This window comes from Epinephelus moara, chromosome 16 (genome assembly GCF_006386435.1).
Source record: "Epinephelus moara isolate mb chromosome 16, YSFRI_EMoa_1.0, whole genome shotgun sequence".
NCBI lineage: Eukaryota > Metazoa > Chordata > Actinopteri > Perciformes > Serranidae > Epinephelus > Epinephelus moara.
In genome coordinates, this window is record NC_065521.1 from 45389835 (window position 1) to 45411080 (window position 21246).

General features: G+C 45.0%; 2 protein-coding genes across 2 annotated transcripts in view; both read left to right on the forward strand.

The window, feature by feature from the left end:
• Positions 1–10960, forward strand: part of grm6a (glutamate receptor, metabotropic 6a) — a 32284-nt gene extending 21324 nt beyond the window's left edge. The window contains exons 8-16 of the mRNA XM_050065020.1: positions 1758–1897; positions 2086–2208; positions 2564–2828; positions 4537–4772; positions 4877–5038; positions 5144–5293; positions 6530–6670; positions 6817–6921; positions 10336–10960. Of these exons, the coding sequence (XP_049920977.1) occupies positions 1758–1897; positions 2086–2208; positions 2564–2828; positions 4537–4772; positions 4877–5038; positions 5144–5293; positions 6530–6670; positions 6817–6906 (1307 nt within the window). The 3' untranslated portion in view covers positions 6907–6921; positions 10336–10960. The remainder of the gene's footprint in view (positions 1–1757; positions 1898–2085; positions 2209–2563; positions 2829–4536; positions 4773–4876; positions 5039–5143; positions 5294–6529; positions 6671–6816; positions 6922–10335) is intronic.
• Positions 10961–15612: 4652 nt separating this feature from the next.
• tsr2 (TSR2 ribosome maturation factor) lies at positions 15613–17857 on the forward strand. The gene is made up of 5 exons (XM_050064953.1): positions 15613–15727; positions 16473–16563; positions 17050–17141; positions 17255–17413; positions 17513–17857. The coding sequence occupies exons 1-5, from the start codon at positions 15650–15652 to the stop codon at positions 17618–17620; spliced, it is 528 nt and encodes a 175-aa protein (XP_049920910.1). The 5' UTR covers positions 15613–15649; the 3' UTR covers positions 17621–17857.
• Positions 17858–21246: the final 3389 nt, after the last annotated feature.

Sequence of the window (21246 nt, forward strand, 5' to 3'; positions counted from 1 at the left end):
TGCTAGCCGCTTCCCCCGCCGATCTCCGCAAGGGATGTGAGGACTCTAAAACTTCACCTGAGCCTCCCTCGGCATATGGGTGAGTAGATAATGGCTGAATTTTCATGTTTGGGTGCACTATCCCTTTAACAGCGTCTGATTCTGTAGCTGTAATAACAGACATTGTCGCCCTACCTTAGATAGTTTCAGGTTGATTGTCTCACTGAAGCCTCTCTGATTGTCCTCCGACTGTGTGGCTGCAAAAAGATTAGAAAATGAGCATTGGTACAAGTATTGATACACTTCTCTGAGTCTCAGTTATCACTTTGTGCTCAAAGCACTTAACATGTTTAAACTTTCTGACATCATACCCGTAGGACTCAGTGATTGGTCAGCTGAGTGGAGGTCAGAAAGCAGGCAGGGTTTGAACTTCTGTCTTCAGCCTGTCAGCAGCATGTTGCTCAAACATCTCAACAACTGTTGGATGGATTGTTCACACAAAACTCTGTTTTTCAGTTGCTCTACTTGCTTTTGTGAAACAAAGGTAACTGGCCCTTCACAAAATGTGTGTAAAATAACATGACCCCCACCCTCCGCCCCCTGTCAGCAGCTTCTTCTTTATTCAGAGATAATACGTTAAAAATAAGTTAATGCACTTTACATGTTCCCTCTGAGGACTCACTGTCTTACTGTGTGTGTGTGTGTGTGTGTTACTGTGTGTTAATAATTAAAGTGAGCAGCTGCTGAAAACACTCTGCAGGAGGAAAAAGAAGATTGTGTTTCTATCCAGCTGTTTTTATTCACATCTTTTTTTCTGCACAAAGAAAATAAAAACATAAACGTTCAAACTGTGAAAAGTGATGAACTGACAGTTCTGATCTGTCAGATAAAATCTGGTGAAGTGTCATCACAGAGCAGAAACAGAATCAGTTGGATTTCAGAGTGTACCCGACAGTGTGTTTGATGGTTATAACAAGTAAAAACTGTCTCAGCTGCTTCACTGTGAGATGTTATGGAACACACTGTTCTGTGTGTGTGGTTCCTCACCTGTGTACTGTTCAAACTGAAGTTCATATCATCAATCACATGAGGAGTTTTCAGTGAGTTTAATCTCTTTGTCATGATCACGTCAGATGTGTGAACTGTATCAGGTGTGAACTGTATCAGGTGTGAACTGTTTCAGGTGTGAACTGTTTCAGGTGTGAACTGTATCAGGTGTGAACTGTATCAGGTGTGAACTGTTCCAGGTGTGAACTGTATCAGGTGTGAACTGTTTCAGGTGTGAACTGTTTCAGGTGTGAACTGTTCAGGTGTCAGGTGACATCAGGTGTGAACTGTATCAGGTGTGAACTGTATCAGGTGTGAACTGTTTCAGGTGTGAACTGTATCAGGTGTGAACTGTATCAGGTGTGAACTGTTTCAGGTGTGAACTGTTTCAGGTGTGAACTGTATCAGGTGTGAACTGTTTCAGGTGTGAACTGTTCAGGTGTCAGGTGACAGGTGTGAACTGTATCAGGTATGAACTGTTCCAGGTGTGAACTGTTCCAGGTGTGAACTGTATCAGGTATGAACTGTTCCAGGTGTGAACTGTTTCAGGTGTGAACTGTATCAGGTGTGAACTGTATCAGGTGTGAACTGTTCCAGGTGTGAACTGTATCAGGTGTGAACTGTTTCAGGTGTGAACTGTTCAGGTGTCAGGTGACAGGTGTGTGACAACTGATGCTGTGACTGTTTCAGTTCGTGTCTCTGACTCATCCATTTCTGTTTGTCTCCAACAGGAAGTGCAGGTACGACTGTCTTGTTCAATGAGAATGGAGACGCTCCCGGTCGTTATGACATCTTCCAATTCCAGATGACCAATCACAGCCATCCTGGTTACCATGTGATTGGCCAGTGGACCAATAACCTGAAACTCAACGTAAGAAGCTGATTGGATTGAACAGAAATGAAACTGAGGAAAGCATCTGATGATATAAAGTCTTACTGTCTCACTTTGGACCCGTCTCTCCACCTGTCTGTCCCTCCACCTGTCTGTCTCTCCACCTGTCTGTCCCTCCACCTGTCTGTCTCTCCACCTGTTTGTCCCGCCACCTGTCTGTCTGTCAGCTGGAGGAGATGCAGTGGTCAGGAGGAGATAAATCAGTCCCAGACTCCATCTGTAGTTTCCCCTGTAAATCAGGAGAGAGGAAGAAGATGGTGAAAGGAGTTCCCTGCTGCTGGCACTGTGAGGTAAAACCGTCACCACTCTGTGACACAGAGAATCAAACTGAACTGTCATAATTGGCATATGTTTTATAGACAGCATTAAAATTTGGGGCTCCTTGGACCTTCTTGTTTTGGGCAGATATCGGGCCATCAGCTGATGGAGGTCTTAGTTTGGGTTTGTTGTTGTTGTGCTACTGGTGTCTGGCAGTAGGTCAGGTTGGAGCTGTTTGATGGAGCTGCATTAATGATGCCTGAGTTTTTATTGTTTTTCCAGCTCACCAGTTTGTATTGAAATAAATTATGTCAGGATGAAAACATTTTTTTGTATAATGTGGTGTAAATAAAGTTGTGTTAAAATCTGTCTTTGACTCATCTGCAGCTCTGTGATGGTTATCAGTACCAGCTGGATGAATTCACCTGTGAGACCTGTCCGTCAGACATGCGCCCCACCCCCAACAGAACTGCCTGTCGCCCAACTCCGATCATCAAATTGGAGTGGAACTCCCCCTTTGCCCTAGTGCCCGCCTCCCTCGCCATGCTTGGTATCATAGCAACCAGCGTCGTGGTGATCACCTTCATCCGCTTCAATGACACACCCATCGTCAGGGCAGCAGGGAGGGAGCTCAGCTATGTCCTACTGACAGGTGGGTGCTGCAGACAGGTAAATATTACAGTAGATATTATTCAGTGTGTTGAAGAAAGAAGAAAAAAGAAGAAGAAATGCCAGAGAAATTCTTTTGAAATCTAGTGACATGTACTGCTGATAGATGAGCACTACTACCCGTGATGCCGCACCAACCTGCCTATCCATCTCTTGCTCCGTTTTACCCTCACTTGTGAACAAGACCGTGAGATACTTGAGCTCCTATGCTAGAGGCAGTGGCAAAGGCAGGTAAAGTCAGTAATTGGCAGGTGGAGGAACCCGGGTTAACCAATCCAGAAGAGAAACAGGCAGATGAGAAGACCAAAAGAAACAGGCTGGGATTCATAACTAGTAAGATCTGACAGGCAGGGAAGAGAGGCTGGAAAACTGGCTTCTAAGATGGATGATCTGGTAGGGAATGTGGGGGAATGGCTCAGTATTAATACTACTGACCTGATGACGGAGTGGGGAACAGGTGTGCATGTGGGTGTGGGTCTGGTGATAGGAAATGGTGTGAACATTGAAGTTACCGCAGGCCAGGTTGGAGTGGCTGGGGCTGAAACAGTAAGAGAGTTAGTGCCACAAGGCTGAAAGTAGCACCAAGGGAACTGCAAGGCTGCCAAGGACGGGTCCTTCCAAGTGGGGCCCTAGAGAGGCTGGTAACAGGCAGACATGTGCCCGGGTGTGATTGAATTGCCTCAACTCTGGCAAATTGTTCACAAAGACTTGTGGGTACTTTCCTAAAAATGGTCACCTTTCCGAATATCTAGCATGGTGAAGATAGTTCAAATGCTTACAAGATGATTGAAAAATGGTGCCTGTTTTTGATGATGATGTCATTAAGGCCCCAGTAGTAGATGCAGGGACAGAAAGTCTATCCATAAAGATGAAGTCTTCCTCTTGAGACTAGGAGGGGTCAGACGATGCTGGCTGCCACAGAGCAGTGCCCTGAACTGAAGGAGGTCTGTGGGTAATTGGTGAAGACAGGTGTGTCTTGCGCCTTGTTGAAAATCCTCTTGAATTACAGGTATTCAGGCAGCCCCCAAAAGACCTGGGACCTCAGATGCAAAGGATTTACAAGGGGTAGGAGACAGACCCAGACCATGGCAGTGTTGTCCTCTGAGGGCCAATCATACCCCTTGTCGACCGCAGTTCCCGCATCTAATTTTGAACCTTTCAGAGCATTTCAACAAAAAACAAATTGATTTAGAAGGTTAGAAAGTTAGTTCTTCACTGGAACCAAAAAATAGCAGGTTTTCCTTGACCTGAAGTGCAAACCGTGACGACATCAGTGAGCACATCATATTCTACAGGTGAGAAATCTTCAAAGAGCGTGCAGTGTTCTTACAACAGTTGGTCCATGTCTCTTTTTTGTGTAAAAACAAATATCTGTACTAACAGAGCAAAAGTTAGCAGGTAATCCAAGTAATCTGCAATGTTGCTACAACTGTTCACTTCCACTGTGCACTGTGCAAACACCTTCCATTGATGACACGTCCTCATTTACAATGGCTCTGCTCAAAAGTGGTTTTCCGAAGGGTCATAATCTACATGCTTCAGTATATCCTGTAGGAGTTGACTACAGCAGGTGCACAAGTTAACATAGGACAGAATGAGGCCATGATAAAAGTTCCTGATATCATCGGCAGTGAGGATGATGTCATCAGCAGCAAGGATGACATCACTTGTCTCTCTCTCTCTCTCTGCAGGTATCTTCCTGATCTACCTGATAACCTTCCTAATGATCGCAGAGCCAGGTGTGGTGGCTTGTGCGTTCCGGCGCCTCCTGCTGGGCCTCGGCATGGCCATCACCTACTCCGCCATGTTGACCAAAACCAACCGCATCTACCGCATCTTCGAACAGGGCAAGAGGTCGGTGACCCCGCCCAAATTCATCAGCCCCGCCTCCCAGCTCATCATCACCTTCATCCTCATCTCCGTCCAGGTGAGACCACAGGTATCAGACCGCTGCCTGTTTCCGTCACATGATTCAGGATGATCTTCACGTGTGTGTGTGTGTGTGTGTGTGTGTGTGTGTGTGTGTTTCAGGTCCTCGGAGTGTTTGTGTGGTTCGGTGTCGTCCCTCCTCATACCATCATCGACTATGAGGAGCTCCGCCCCCCGAACCCTGACCTGGCCCGAGGCATCCTAAAATGTGACATGTCTGACCTGTCAATCATCTGCTGCCTCAGCTACAGCATCGTACTCATGGTAACGAGGGCTGTTGATCCAGTATTGATCCTTCATTGATCTGTGATTGTTGTAGAGGGCTGCACTGCCCTTGTTGCTAGGTAACCTGTATCATTCTGTTGCTAGGTAACATGTACGGTGTACGCAGTGAAGAGTCGTGGTGTTCCAGAGACTTTTAATGAAGCAAAGCCGATTGGTTTCACCATGTACACCACCTGCATCATCTGGCTCGCCTTCGTACCAATTTTCTTTGGTACTGCCCAGTCCACAGAGAAGGTAAGACCCAAACCAGGCCAAACCAGGACAGACTCAAATACAGGGAGAGACACCAAAAATGTAATTCAAGAAATCTGACGGCCTGTCTGTGGGCCCTCAAGGTGATTATGATATGTAAAACAGCAGCTGTATTTGTTGTTGTTTAAGAAATTCAGTAATTCTTTTTATGAGAACAATGTGTATTCGTTGTTCTTTATTTGCACAGACAAACGTAACACTAAACTTAGTTACACAAAAGTGTGATAACTGAATAGTGGCTGATAAAAAGTATGAGCGGCTTGTAGAATTTAAAATCCTTCAGCCAAAGTGGCTGATTTATTTCTAACACTTTTCACAGTTTTCTGAAACACTGAAATAAAAACCTGTAGTTTAACGTCTAGCTTTGCAAGTTTTTTACTGAAACTTTGAACTGAGAGAAAAAGATTGTTTGTGAATTTAACCGGCTGAATGAGGACATACTTTCAGTAGAAATCTCCAGAAAAACAACTGAACGATGAAAAGTTAATTCTTTGTTGCAGCCACATTTATACAGAGAGGTGTTTTCAGTGTTTGTGGTTCAGAGTGAGTTCAGGGAGGGACGAGTCTTTAATGCAGCGGACAGATAAATGAGTGGAGTCGTTTCCAGGCAGACGGGAACAGCTGGATTAAACAGATTATAAACCAACACAGGAAGTAAGAATAGAATAATAACTAAAGTTACAAAGAGCTTCAACAAACAGATAAAGAGACAATAAAATCCAGAAATAACATGAAGGCAAACAGCAGCGTCAGACAGAAACACATCCAGAGGATTAATGTGAACACAGAGGAGACAAAAGAAAAGAAAGGAGAGATTGGACAGATTCAGAGCTCATCGTCTTCACACGTGTCGTCCTGTTTCTCCTCTTTAGATTTAGATCCTCTCACCAAAATCTGCTCCCGTTTCCTGTGAAAGGAGCTGCAGGACGCTGAGACTGTGTTTCTTTATTATACAGATGTGTTTGTGTGTTAAAGTACACACCTGAGTACCTAACAGAAAAGTGAGTCATATTCTAAGGGTGCTTTCACACCTGCCCTGTTTGGTTCGGTTCAGTCGAACTCAAGTTTGTTTGCCCCCTCAGTGAAGTTAGCCTGGGCAGGTGTGAACACAGCAATCACACTCAGGAGGCACCAAAACATGCCTTCCAACCCTGCGGGCGGTTCTAGTGGACCTTGAGGAAGTTGTCTCTTAGTAAACGTCTCTCTGTGTCTCTACAGATGTTTATCCAGACCGCCACTCTGACCGTCTCCATGTCTCTTAGCGCCTTCGTCTCTCTCGGGATGCTCTACATGCCCAAGGTTTACGTCATCCTGTTTCACCCCGAGCAGAATGTCCAGAAGAGGAAGAGGAGCTTCAAGGTGCAAACGCAACTTCACTCTGTGTGCTGCTGTGACGAGCTGCCTGTTGTGATGGTTCTGAATCTCCTGATAGTTGCTGTGTTGCTGTGTTGACTGTTCTGATGGTTGCTGTGTTGTCTGACAGTTGCTGTGTTGCTGTGTTGCAGGCTGTTGTCCAAGCTGCCAAACTGTCTCAGAAATCTCCAAGTGAGAAACAGAACGGAGAGACGAAGATTGAACCCGACAGGTCGCAGTGATAGCACAGAGTGCAGGTACTACAGCAACACACACTGAAGTTACAGGTCAACAAACTGAAGTCAAAATATTCATCAACACAAACAGGTTTTTTTATTTAATGTTTCTCAGCATGTGTAGCCACATTAGCAGCCTGTCTCTTTGGATGTTAATGTCCATCTGTCTGTCTGAACATGTATGTGGTGTACTGTGATGATCTGTAATCACTCTCCATCATCAGGTCAACATGTTAATGTGTCCAACACTTTGGTTTATGACCAAATACCTGCGGGACTGAAGTCGTTCAGCCTCAGCTGGACTCTGCTAATGTTAGCATGCTAATATGATGACGATGATGATGATGATGATGATGATGATGATAAGGCCCTGACACACTAAGCCAGCAGACGGCCTTCGGTCCATGTTGGGCCGTCAGAGAGATATTTTTCTTTACCCAATGAGCTCTTTAGCAGAAATGTCTCCTGATGGTTTGTGTTATTGTTCACTGGTGCTGTTCTTTAACACTGGATTGTGTTGTTCATGTGCTAACTGGCTAACTAGCATCAAGACGCTCTCCCTGTTTCCCTTTTTGAACAATGATTACAGACGACCGCCGTCTGCTGGTGTGGAGACTTATTTCCTCTCACGCAGGCGCAGAACGTACCTGCTCATTGGCTGTTGGCTGTAGTCTCTGCTGTGTGTTCAGGTGCAACTTTTGGCTGAGACACGGTGATGTAAGGCGACGCAGCAGGGGGCCTTTGTCACCGCTAGTTCTCTGAAGGTGGTTTGGTGTGTCTGGACCCTTAAGTGTGTGTGAGTGTGTCTCACATCGCATGTTAGTACATTAATATGTAGAACACTACGAACTTCTTTCATGGTGCACTTTTTTCAACAGGGTAGTGTTGTCTCAAATCACGCACTGCAGTTTTTCACTTACCGGAAGTGAGGATGGCCTTTTTTTTTTTTTTGTAACTGCCTCTTTTTCTTCGTCCTCCTTTTGAACGACAAATTGCAAACAGACAGTGGAGCATCATGACCAACATTTGACCGCTATCCCTGCCCGCACATAAACCAAACTTATGTCACAACGACAGTGCTGATTAAAATGTGTCACTGTAGCTAGGCACAAGTTAGCTAGCAAGTGAACGCACTCACATTATTGTTGGTGGTACCAAATCATCGCAGACCCAACAAACATTACTGATGGCTTCTATTCAATGACTGTTTTCAAGCTTAGTGCAAACACATATAGAACTTACAACGCAGCGGTGACAGACATCTTTGTGGCGTAGCTTTAGCTACATCACAAAGATGGCGACTGTTGAGGGTGAGAGGTGTCCGTCATTCCACACTCAACTTTTGGAGCTTTTTGAGAACGCCAGTAGTACACTGTATTTTCCCGTACTGTGCAGTGTGAACACACGTAGCATGTTCAACATATGAAGTGTTTAGTACAGACGTATGTGATCTGAGACACAGTGGAGGAGACAGTAGAGACAGACACATCAGTGTCAGTGGACAGAAACAAGGAGCTAATGTGTCTTTAAATTTTTTCTCATATTGCGAATTTTCACAACAAGGTTTGTGTGTGCAACCTTTTTTTTCGGATGACGGATTAAGAAACAAAACAAAAAAATGGAATCAGTGCTCAGAGGCCTTCAGACAGAAACATCTTCAACACATCCGTGCTCCAGCTGTCAGTGATGCAGGTTCAGTCATCAGAACTCGTTAAGTGAGAGGAGCAGAACCAGACTCAGGACACACTGCAGGAGGAACCACATCTCCCAGCATGCCTCTCTGTGTCTCAGCAGTATGAAACATATGTCTCTGTTTCTTTCTACTCAGTCTGATGATTGACAGGCAGGGGGCGGGCTGTGTCCTTATATGGTCGGTGGGTGGAGCCAGCGTGTGTGTTGAAGAGGAAGGTGATGATTCCTGACGTCTGGAAACTGCTGCAGATATTTGTGGAGGCACTGCTGAATATTTCAGCTGCTGCTTAAAGATTCATGTGAACAGCTGAGCTGCTCCGGAGCAAGGCACCGACGCTGCAGGGTGACGGCTCGTTAATATTTCTGCTTCTTCTTCTTCTTCTGTTTCCTCTGCGGAGTCCTCGTCAGTGTCATCACACTCCTGTCTGATCAATACAGCCTGTCAGCCAATCAGAGCTCAGCGCTCAGACAGAAGGAAGTGACCATCAGAGGAAACAGATCACCGTCATCACCTATCACGCCGTCCCTCACGCTGCACTGGGACACACCTGCACCCAGGGATGAATTACAGCTCTGTGAACCTGCTGTGAGGACGTCACAGGAGGGGTGAAGCTGTGGAGGATCTCCAGGTGGACAGTGCAGACAGATGTTTCAGGACGCTACCAACAGTCTGGATGACACACAGAGGCTGTGATGTCATACACCAGCTTCTGTGGAGACAGCAGGTTAAGTTATCAAAGTAAGATATCAAACTCTGGTTCAGCGCCAAACTCAGCCGAGGTCAGACAAAGAAGAGGCGCGCAGGAGTGGGGACAGGGACAGGTTTAACAAGACGCTGAGAGACGTCCAGTTCAGACCAAAGATTCATGATGAGATGAAACAGTTTTAGAACGTCACAGAGAAAAGTGTCAGCAGTGTGAACTGGCCGGTCTGAGCTCGACTCAAGCCGTCTGATGGTGTCACCTGACACTCAGCTGGTCAAATGGTCGGCGGCTGGTTTTAAAGCACATTCACCTCTTTCAACAGCCAATCAGCTTGTAGTGAAGTCTGCTGGTCAAGTCAAAATGGCCGCGCCGCACATAGAATTTGATCAGATTTTGGACCTTGTCCACTTTTTTGTGTCGGGATCGGCTGTAGACTGACTTGGCAGAGATCACCGCCATCTTGTTTTTACATGGATTTCTGTTGCCACTAGATGGCGACAGAAGAAGTGTCCATAGCGAGGACAGCAGGTCTGATCTCAGCAGAATGAAGTATAAGGTGCAGCAAACCCAAAGTGTGATGTCCTCATGAGGACACAGCAGGTCGATTTTAATTTCTCTTGATATATTTGTGATGTTATTATTGCACCAAAACAGCGTCCTCTGCAATAAACCTGACTCAGACTCTGGAGGTTCTTGAGGAGGTTTCTGAGGTTGTTACAGAGGTTCCACTGGTCCAGTATGTTCTCAGAGTCCTCACAGAGGTTCAGGTTTCCCAGAGTCCATTAACACGTCTGACTGAACGCAGCTCTGTCTCTGTGGTTTAATTAATGATCAGAGGACAATCCGCCCGCAGCTCAGCGTTAATGTTATCACACTGAAGCAGATTAAAGTGCAGCCGAGGGGTTCACACCCTCACACAGGATGACCTCACCACACCTCATCCAATCAGCATCATTACATCACAGATGACTGACAGACGGGGGCGGGGCCAGTGTGTGATCAGCTTCTGCTCACCGTGTTTTTTCTTCTCCTCTCTCAGGTAGCTGCTGACCAATCCCTGTCCAGAGCCTGATGACATCATCATGATCATCATAATCATGAAGATCACATGGTCCTACACACACACATACACACACACACACACACAGACCAACAACACACTCACACACATGTAGAGTCAAAATAAAACTATCCCACAGGCTTTTATTGTGAAAATCATGAGTTTTTGTATTTCAGACTGGAAGTCCTCAGCAGGAACTGTTGTCTTGACGACAGAATGAAACTTCCTTCTCAGAGTGGTGCGTTCAGGTGTCAGTTTGAAGCTCCAGTCCGTTCTCATTCTGAACTACTCAAATACCACCGCTTTGTCAGTGATTCGGCGTCAGACACCGACGCCAGAAGCCTCCGTTTGTGGAGTTTGTAACGCAGCCGGATGGCACCTTTCACATTGGTATGATACGCCACCTGTCGGCAGACAGCATCTGTCACAGCAGTATATGTGTACAGGCAGCATCAGTTGATAACGCAGCCGGACAGCATGTCACAGCGGTATGATACAGTGCCGGACAGCATCAGTTTAAAACACTGCCAGTAACAACGTAATATAAGGAGCTGGAGAGTCTCTGGACCTTCACCCAGGAGCCTGACGTTCACTTTCCGTTTGAATTTAGAGCCAAACCACGTGCTTTTGTTGCACAAGGAAATAAACGTAAACACATGGTGTTTTACCAACGTTGTAAGTTTAGATTGAAAAAGACTGATTGACGCGGTGTCCCTGAACGTCAACAGCTACACAGGAGCATACCTAGTGTGTCATATGAAGACATGAACACAGACAAAGCGGTGATAATTGATGAGTTGGGATGAGAACGCGTTTTGAAGTTTAGTGCTAACAATAAGCTAAAGACATGAGTCGAATGAGTGACTTTATATTTGATAAGGAGCGTGGACACAAACATCACTGTGACAGTTGCACGGTCAGTCTGATGAGCGAACAGCTGACCAGCAGCACAGATCTGAAAGAATCAGCTGAGGACTTCCTGTCTGTCTTTAATTCGTTAAATATGAACACAGAACACGTTTGACTCTGATCTGACATCAACTTTAACTGGTTGAACTGGTGGAGTCCAGTTTGTTGGACAGGAGACGTCCCCTCCTGTGGACAGTCAGACTCACCTGAAGGACTCACCTGTTCATCCTGAGGTTCTCCATCACAGAAACATGGACGCCTGACGGAGCAGGACTCACCTGGACAGACAGGTGAACCATCAGAAGACCCTTTAAACAAACACAGAGGCAGCTGACTGTTAAAGGATCATTACGTAGATTTTATATTGGTAGTTGTGTCATGTGACACAGCAGCTTCTCTGCCCACTGTCGGCCCAGCATCGGCCCAGCATCGGCCCAGTGTCAGTGAATAAAAATTTGCAACAATAATTCGTCCCACTGGGGCCCTGGGTGATCAGTCTCACTTTTCCCCCACTGAAATATTAGGCACAGAGCTGTGTCCCTGGTCAGAGTCACACTTGACACAGGCAGCCAATCAAATCGAGTTAGAGACGGGCTGTACTACTTTACTACGTCCTTCCTGTTATAATGCGTGTAGATGTAGGTACAGTGGGACAGAAAGGTCAATGTTAGTGATATTTATTTACGATGAAGGTCACCACGTTATTTAAATACTGATCAGTGAACACGTGTGGAGTCAGTGAGCAGCTGAATCTCTGTGGTGAGTTCATGTTTGCTGATAAAAAGGCGAGCTAACGTTAGCTGTCGGACTCTTTTTCACTGCACAAAAACCCGCTAACACCCGCTAACATCTGGTGTTCTGTGTGTAATGGAAAAAGTTCTAATCGTCATTCACACCTGCGTCACATGACTCTGCAGTAGTCATCAGCTCCGGCTCTGATCAACTTCAAACATCGATCCGAATGAGTGTGCACGGAGTTTTAAAGATAGACTGAACAAAAAAGTGATATAAAAACAAGTAACCACGGTAAAGTTTTCACAGGCCTCCATGCTGCTTTCTACCGTTTACTAACCTGTTCTCCAGCCTGTCTGTGACACCGCCTCTCTTTGCCAAAGCGGCCATACCCGTAGCGACGCGTCTGGGTGAGAGTGCGGCCTCCCTGTGGACCCTGCTGAGGAAGTGATCAAACAGAACTACCAGAATAAGAACAGAGTTTTCTTTGAACAAGCTGCAGGGGTTTTTGTTGCTCACATGCGTCTCACGTGACGACTCGTGACGTCTCTGTCCACCTGTTTACACGTCCTCTCCTCAGGACTCGTCCTGATTGGCTCTGCGTCAACTGCAGGGTTGACTCAGGTAATCTCAGGTGATGTCGTCCACCTGACTTTTCCAATGACATTTGAGCGCAGGATTCATCAACATGGTCACATGACTGTTAAAGCTCACAGCTGAGGACCAATCAGCAGACAGAATCAAAGCCCAAATGATGATGTCATCAACCGAAGGAGATTTAAATGTCCTTTAAACTTTATTGGATCCAGTATAAAAGCAGTAGTCATTGATTTTCACCTGTTTTATACTCTGAGTATGAACTGACTGAAGAGCTGAAGAACATCTGAAGGTTTGTACGATCTGCTGTTTGTGTTTATTACATTTACACTTTAATTCATCACAAACAGTCTGCAGGAGCAGCCATGTTTGTTCAAACAGAGACTTTTATTTTGAAAGTGTTGTTCTGCGTGTGTGTGTGTGTGTGTGTGTGCGCGTGTGTGTGTGCGTGTGTGTGTGTGTGTGTGTGTGTGTGTTGTACACTCTATTCTGGTGATATTTATACTGATACTGTGAAAGAATGAAACAGTGAATATCTGTAAATATATTTATACTGTAAATCTGTAGAAAACACCTGGGAGCTGTTTTTTTAATAGGATTTATTGTTGTTTTTTTATTATAAGTCAGTAAGTTGTTGTTGTTTTTTCTCACTGAGAAACACTGGAAACAGTCTGAAACACTGTTTTACTGCAGTTTCCAGCTAGAATGACATGTTTACTCCAAACAGTGTGAAACAGAAACGGTGTGTAACGGTTAAAACAGTAGCTGTGTTCGAAATCGCCCCCTATCACGGATATAGTGCACTATATAGTGTGTTTGCCATTTTGTAGTGTTGTTCAAATTCTCCGCGGTTAATTTCATTCACTATATAGTGGACTATAAAATACCCACAATGCACAGCAAATGTGAGTGAACAAACGATGTACCCTACATTTTACTCCCGTACACCACAATGCAATGCGGTCGTCTTTTACCAGAGGAGAAGAAGAAGAACAACCGCAAAGATGGCACAAAAAGAAACGAATAGGATGCTAGCCGGTAACGTTAGCTCACGAGCTAACAATAGCCACTTAGCTCGCACGAGCCAGGTAGCTTGTAGCTCGTGCACTATCGTGGGCTATTACAGCTCACAATGCAGACACACAACCGTAGCTGACAAAACCAAACGTCCACACCATTGACATTTCAACAATTTATTGACAGAAAGTACAACCACCATACAGTTCGATCATCCTCAAAGCGCCTGGTTTGTTTACATGATGCTCGGCGCGTCCACTTGCGTCACAGGAGTATGCGGTGCAGCTACTCACGCAATGACATTCAGAAAATTTCAGTTAGTGTCCGAAATCTCTTTCAGTCGTTCCCCATGTAGTGCACTATATAGTAAACACGAAATAGGGAATAGTGAGTGAGTGGATGGTTTTGAACACAGCTCGTGTGTAGCAGTGTGAAATTGTGTCAAATGGTGTAAAACGACCCGAAACAGTTTGAAATGATGTGAAATGATTTAACAGTGTAGAACTGTGCAAAACAGCCTGAAACAGTGTGCAATGGTGTAACGGTGTGAAACAGGCTTTGACTTACATCTTCTCTTGTGTGGTGGGCGTGTCACAGGTGTTAGCCAATCAGCAGTGACCTGTATATAAACCAGATTCTAGTCGATCTTTATTTATTGTACAGTTCTTGTTTGATTTTACACTTGCATTGTAATGTAACGTCTGTTTCCTATGATGCCAATAAAGCTTCTTTGAACTGAACTGAATTAAAGCCCTCAGTGTTAACAGGTGGTTCACCTGCAGGGCGTCGTCATGCTGCTGGGTCTGCTTGAATAAATGTTCTGTGACTGTTTGTTGGGCTGAACTTCCTTTATGATGGTCTCAGACACTGAAGAGTTAAAACCAGCAGTTCATGTTTTTTCACCTCCTCACTCACTCCTTCATTTATTCATTTGTTCATGTTAAAACGTCAGGATTTAATATTTCAGATCGAGGAGGAGATGAATTATTAGTCTGATCTCCACTGATGGATCCTGAAGATCCTGAAGAGCAGCTGCACTCCAGGATCAGGTTTTAGTTTAAAGGAAGACTGTGTGGAGACGATTTCATTAAAATTAAGAGCCAAAATCAAATAGTTTTCAATCAAGATCAGAAATTCTCACATGAACACACAGGCTAACAGATCATTGATCCGACTTCTGACCAATCAGGTTACACTTTATCAGTCACATGATCATCTGAAATACAAGAGGAAGTATCCTCGCTCCATAAAATCAAACTTCAAAACAAGGCGTTGAAAAGTTAGAGGAAAATTCAGATCACATAAATCCACACAGACACTTTTCAAAGGCAAATATTTCACTGTCAATTCAAACTTTTACATATCCCAGTAAAATGTTCAGTTGTTAAAACTTATTATTATTATTAAAACCAAAATGATTCCAACCACAAACAAAGATTCTGATCCTCTGAGCAGCCATCAGTGAAAATACTGTTTCTGTTTCAGTCTCACCTTCAGTGAATAAACTCTCCTGTCTCACTGAGAACAAACACTTTAACATGAAAACAGTAAAAAATTAAAAATTAAAAAAGGGCTTTATTATCAGACTGATGTGAGATCAGCTGCTGCCTCCTGCTGGACACTCCTGACATCACACCTGGGCTGTTCATTATAAGATATATTATTTCAGGTTTTAATGAAAGAAATCCGGATTTTAGAATTATTAAAAATAATGAAAACAAAATAGGTCAATTTATTATTATAATTAAACATTTGCACTTTTATACTGTTTAATACTGAAAAGTTAACCACCTTAACTGTGACTTGTATCATTTGTTTTGAGTTTGATAATAAATAAATGAAATCATTACAAAATAATTTGATTGTAAAGCAGTTAAAGATTCACAGAATTCAACGGCTCAGCTTCACACTTACAGTCTGTCACTAATAAACTAATTAATCCACATCAGACTGTCTGATCGACTGTTTCTGTCTGATCGACTGTTTCTGTCTGATCGACTCTCTCTTCACTCGACTGCTTCTGTCCATCACATCCAACATGGCGGCCTCCGCAGCTTCACGTGAGCTCTTTAAAGAGGGAGTAAGAGCGGTTCTTCACACCTGGCCGGTTCTACAGGTAAATATGATCCGTAACGAGACACCGGACCGACAGAGGACACACCGGACCGACTGTTACCGACTGACTCACTGCGGAACACACGGGGCCATGCTAACAGGCTAATGCTAACAACGCTAATCATGGAAGTATTTCTCTCTTTGTCAAAGTAAACACATGTTTGAAACACAGATGTTACTTCTGATTTAAGGTCGTCACACACAGTCCTCAATATAATGTAGTTTTTACACCAGTAAACACATTCGGGACACACTCAGCACACCCTCAGTACACATTCAGTACACATTCAGTACACACTCAGTACACACTCAGCACACACTCAGTACACACTCAGTACACATTCAGTACACATTCAGTACACACTCAGCACACACTCAGTACACATTCAGTACACATTCTGAGATGTAAGTTTGTAGAAAAAGGAAAGGAGATGTGTGCACAGGTGAGTTTGTGCGTCCGGTTGCATCTTTTTCTCAGTACCGTAAATAAGCAGATGTTCACAGTGCCTGTCAGTGTCGTGCCACAGTATACGGTGTCATGATATATCACTGCAACCCTGATGATGTTTAATAGACACGTGACAGAGCTGGTGATGCAGTTAGTGATGTAGCTGTGTGTCACCTCTCATATTTAGTTTGCATATCTTTAAAGTGAAACTCTGAAGCATGGATGCCTGTTGCCTCAAAGGTCACAGATTACAGAGGTCAAAGATCATAGACTCACTCCTGTGTCTTAATTTCCTCAGATCGCGGTGGATAACGGGTTTGGAGGCGTGTACGGGCAGCAGAAAGCTGATTGGATGGTGGATGTAGTCCAGCAGTTTTTCCACGACAATGGTACGTAACCATGGTAACCTGTCAAGTGACAGCAAAGGTTTCTTGTGTATGGTTATACGTGGGTAGTGTTTACATTGTACTCTACCTGCTCAGGTACTCTGTCCTCTACCTGCTCAGGTACACTGTCCTCTACCTGCTCAGGTATTCTGTCCTCTACCTGCTCAGGTACACTGTCCTCTACCTGCTCAGGTACACTGTACTCTACCTGCTCAGGTACTCTCCAAGTACAAGTATTTTCTCTCATGCAGAGGCAGTAGTGAAGACGTTAGAGGGCGGAGCACATTTTAAACAGAGCTGTGATTTTACTCTGAGATATGACAGGACCTTTATTCTGGTAGTAATCTGCACCTGTGGGTAGATTCTATGTGTGGTCTTATATTCTGTCTGTCTCTCTGTCTGTCTGTCTGTCTGTCTGTCTGTCTGTGTGTGTGTGTGTGTGTGTGTGTGTGTGTGTGTGTGTGTGTGTGTGTGTGAGTGTGTGATCAGCTGACCTGCAGCGGTGTGAGGTCGAGGACTTCATCGCTGAACTAATGGATCAGGAGTTTGACACAGTGGTGGATGATGGGAGTTTACCTCAGGTATACACACATACATACACAGACACAGATAAATATAGAACAATAAAATGTGTATATGGGATAGAAGAGGTGTTATAAAGGTCAGAGGTCACATGTTCCACCTGTGTTTCCAGCTGTGTGACAGACTGATGCAGGTGTTCAGTCAGTGGCAGCAGGGGGCGCTGCAGCAGCTCAAACACACCATCGACACTCTCACACAGAAGAAGAGTCAGAGGGCAAAGGTCACCGCTGCGCCCACACAGTCTGATGACGACAGTGATGATGAAACACAGGTACGTCTCACCTGACACATGGGTCTTCAGTCCGCCTGGTGTCACAGTGTGATGTCATCGTATCATGTGATGTCAGTAACGACGTGTTTCTATGTCCAGGTGATGGAGTGTGAATCCTCCGAGCAGTCGTCAGTCAGCAGGAAAGATCCTCCTCCTCCTCCTGGTGAAGAAGAGGACGGGTGGACGATGGTGCGTAAGAAGAAGTGAGCAGGAAGATAAGGACCAGTATGAACTGTTGAACTCAGATGCAGCTGACCTTTGACCTTTGGGAAAAGACTGCGTGTAACACTGATAAAGACGGAGCGCGTCTTTAACGGGAGTTGATGTTCTGCGCTGTCATGGCGTCTGTGAGCGGCCTCATCGTGCCGCCGTGTGAGCAGAGAGGCGTCATTAAACCAGAGTGAGTCTGGTTTCTGTGTTTTTATATTAAACATGTTGAAAGTGCTGCTGAGTGTCTGTGTGATGTCATCAGAGTATACTGTCATACTTTTATTGTAGCTACGCTCGCCAGTGCTGGCAACCAGAAACGGACGACCATGATTCATTCAGTCATCAAGTCTGTTAATTGTCTGATAATTAAAACAAACACGCCATCTTGCGGTGGTCCTTCTAAAATGAGCAGTGGTTGAGCAGATCAGTGAGCTCTGTGTAACCCAGCGACAGACTAGCAGTCAGAAACTGACCCTTGAGGAGTCTCTCTGCTGTCCGGCCCAACAGAGGTTCAGCTCCGTACTGTGATCATCAGGAGAAATCAACCAGCGACTGGACCGCTGAGAGCCGGGAGGAGTCAGCTGATGTTTGATCTGTTGTGAGCTGGCCGGGGTGGTAGAAGGCAGAAGAGACGGTGAAGGATGGGAGCGGCCCTTCAGTGGGGGAAACTCCTGCATGCCCAGGATGTCATACCTGTCAGCCAGTGGGATGTCCCAAGGGGGAGGAGGGGGAGACGGGCGCCTCGCATCATGTTTACTCCTGCAGGCAACAGCCCAGTTTTCCTGCTGATGTCGAGTCCAGCTCACCGGAGCCTTATTATCCCTGTCGACATGCGACCGTGCCATGACTGGAACATGACATTAGACTTGTTTGGGATGAGCCAGGCCTTCGCAGAATCAATCACCAGCGATCACTGCACAATGCATGCTGGTTAAATTTGTGTACGACTTCATTCCGCCTTGCTCTGACATCATACAAAAGTGGACAACAATAATCTCACGAGACGGAGGCGTATCTGACTGATGTGTAATCAAAGCAGTTGTCTTGTATAAAATATGAAGCTTACAGTGTCAGCTGGGATAGGCTCCAGCCCCCCCGCGACCCTCAAGAGGATGAAGCGGTTAGAAGATGAATGAATGAATTAACAGTCACAGTCACAGTGTATTCAGCCTGTGTAGTTGGGGCGACAGGTCACACTGATCTGATGCTGACTGAGTTCATGAACATAAATTACAGATCACCTGTAAAACATTTTAATAAATAAATCAATAAAACAATTGGAGACCGAGAACAAACTGATAAATGGGTCTGATAACATTTTAAGAAATCGACATCAGATCTGACAGGATGTGAGTGTTCCTGTGACTTCCTGTACGGGCTGAGAAAACTGGCGGGAAACTGTCTCCGCCCCCTGCTGCAGTCGCCCCCCCCCTTTCGTCCACCTGCCAGGTGCTGCTGCTCTGGACTCAGCCCCCAGGAGAGACCACCGATCCCCGGTGTTAAAGCCCTGCTCAGAGACTCCTGTGATAACGGAAGCAGGTGCGGGACAGAGCTGGATCTTTATCCGTTCCTGGAGTGGACCAGTCGGGGTCACTGTGTTTCCTGCTGCCGCAGCCGGAGGAGCTCCGGGCGGGAAGGTGTTGGTTGAGCTTCAGCAGCCAGAGCTCGTCTTTCTCTCTTTAGTTCAGCTTCCGGAGCAGCAGTGAGGCTAAACTCAAAGCTAACAAGCTAGTAGCAGTGAGGCTAAAATCAAAGCTAACAAGGTAGTAGCAGTGAGGCTAAAATCAAAGCTAACAAGTTAGCAGCAGTGAGGCTAAAATCAAAGCTAACAAGGTAGTAGCAGTGAGGCTAAAATCAAAGCTAACAAGTTAGCAGCAGTGAGGCTAAAATCAAAGCTAACAAGCTAGCAGCAGTGAGGCTAAAATCACAGCTAACAAGCTAGCAGCAGTGAGGCTAAAATCAAAGCTAACAAGGTAGTAGCAGTGAAGCTAAAATCAAAGCTAACAAGTAAGCAGCAGTGAGGCTAAAATCAAAGCTAACAAGCTAGTAGCAGTGAGGCTAAAATCAAAGCTAACAAGGTAGTAGCAGTGAGGCTAAAATCAAAGCTAACAAGTTAGCAGCAGTGAGGCTAAAATCAAAGCTAACAAGGTAGTAGCAGTGAGGCTAAAATCAAAGCTAACAAGCTAGCAGCAGTGAGGCTAAAATCAAAGCTAACAAGGTAGTAGCAGTGAAGCTAAAATCAAAGCTAACAAGTAAGCAGCAGTGAGGCTAAAATCAAAGCTAACAAGCTAGTAGCAGTGAGGCTAAAATCAAAGCTAACAAGGTAGTAGCAGTGAGGCTAAAATCAAAGTTAACAAGTTAGCAGCAGTGAGGCTAAAATCAAAGCTAACAAGCTAGCAGCAGTGAGGCTAAAAACTAAGCTCCTTTTTTTTTTTTTACATACTATACTATGATTTTCAATAACGAAAAATTCTACATACTCCATCCATCTTCTAACCGCTTCATCCTCTTGAGGGTCGTGGGGGGTGGAGCCTATCCCAGCTGACATTGGGTGAGAGGCAGGGTTCACCCTGGACAGGTCACCAGACTATCACAGGACTGACACGTAGAGACAGACAACCATTCACACTCACATTCACACCTACGGACAATTTAGAGTCACCAATTAACCTGCATGTCTTTGGACTGTGGGAGGAAGCTGGAGCACCTGGAGGAAACCCACACTGACACAGGGAGAACATGCAAACTCCGCACAGAAGGGCTCCCACAATTGGGATCGAACCGGGAACCCTCTTGCTGTGAGGCGACATTGCTAACCACCACACCACCGTGCCGCCCAAATTCTACATACTGCGCTATAAATTTATAATGAAGGGGGTAGGCTATTTGTGGAAACACCAACAGCACTACAAGCTGAATCTATCGTCTAAAATCAAAACACACTGAAAGCATGCCGTTTACGAGAAAGACACCGGCTGCAGCAGTGAAAAGAAAACATAGTAGGCTAGGCTGAGTAAAAAGCACATTTAGGCTTAATGGTTCGATTTTTAGCCCCACTAAATATAAGGAACCATTGCTTGCTTTGTAGCTTACAGAGAAGTCCTAATGTGTCGAGCAGTCGGAGCTGTTAGTGCTGAAATCTGACCTCGTTTAGTCCAGCCATAGTCAATGCAGGCATTTTGTTTACATCTGAGATGATGCTGCGCCATCTAGTGGCCGTAAACCCTTTGGTTTAGGCAACGTTGAAAAAATTGGAAAAGTAAATTATACAAAAATAATGAATGAATGAATGAAAAATGTAAGGTGTTTGGTATCCAGCCTAATGTTTCATTATTGTTCAGCTTCGGCCAAGAAATTTCATTTCGGTGCATCCTTACTATATTCGGCCGAATATTGCAAAAAAACACACATTCGGTATTCGGTGGAATAAGTTAAAAGCAAGGCTGAATAATAGCGGAGTGTTTTGATAACGCAATCAAACAGCGTGCCGTGACGGGCGGAGTAAAATGTCGGCAGTGTGGCGATCCGTCCGTCACCACACTCACATTTGCGACTAAAAATAGTTTTGAGCGAGCAAAATAGGCTTAAATCATTCAGCACGCTGTGTGAGCAGCCTACAGATT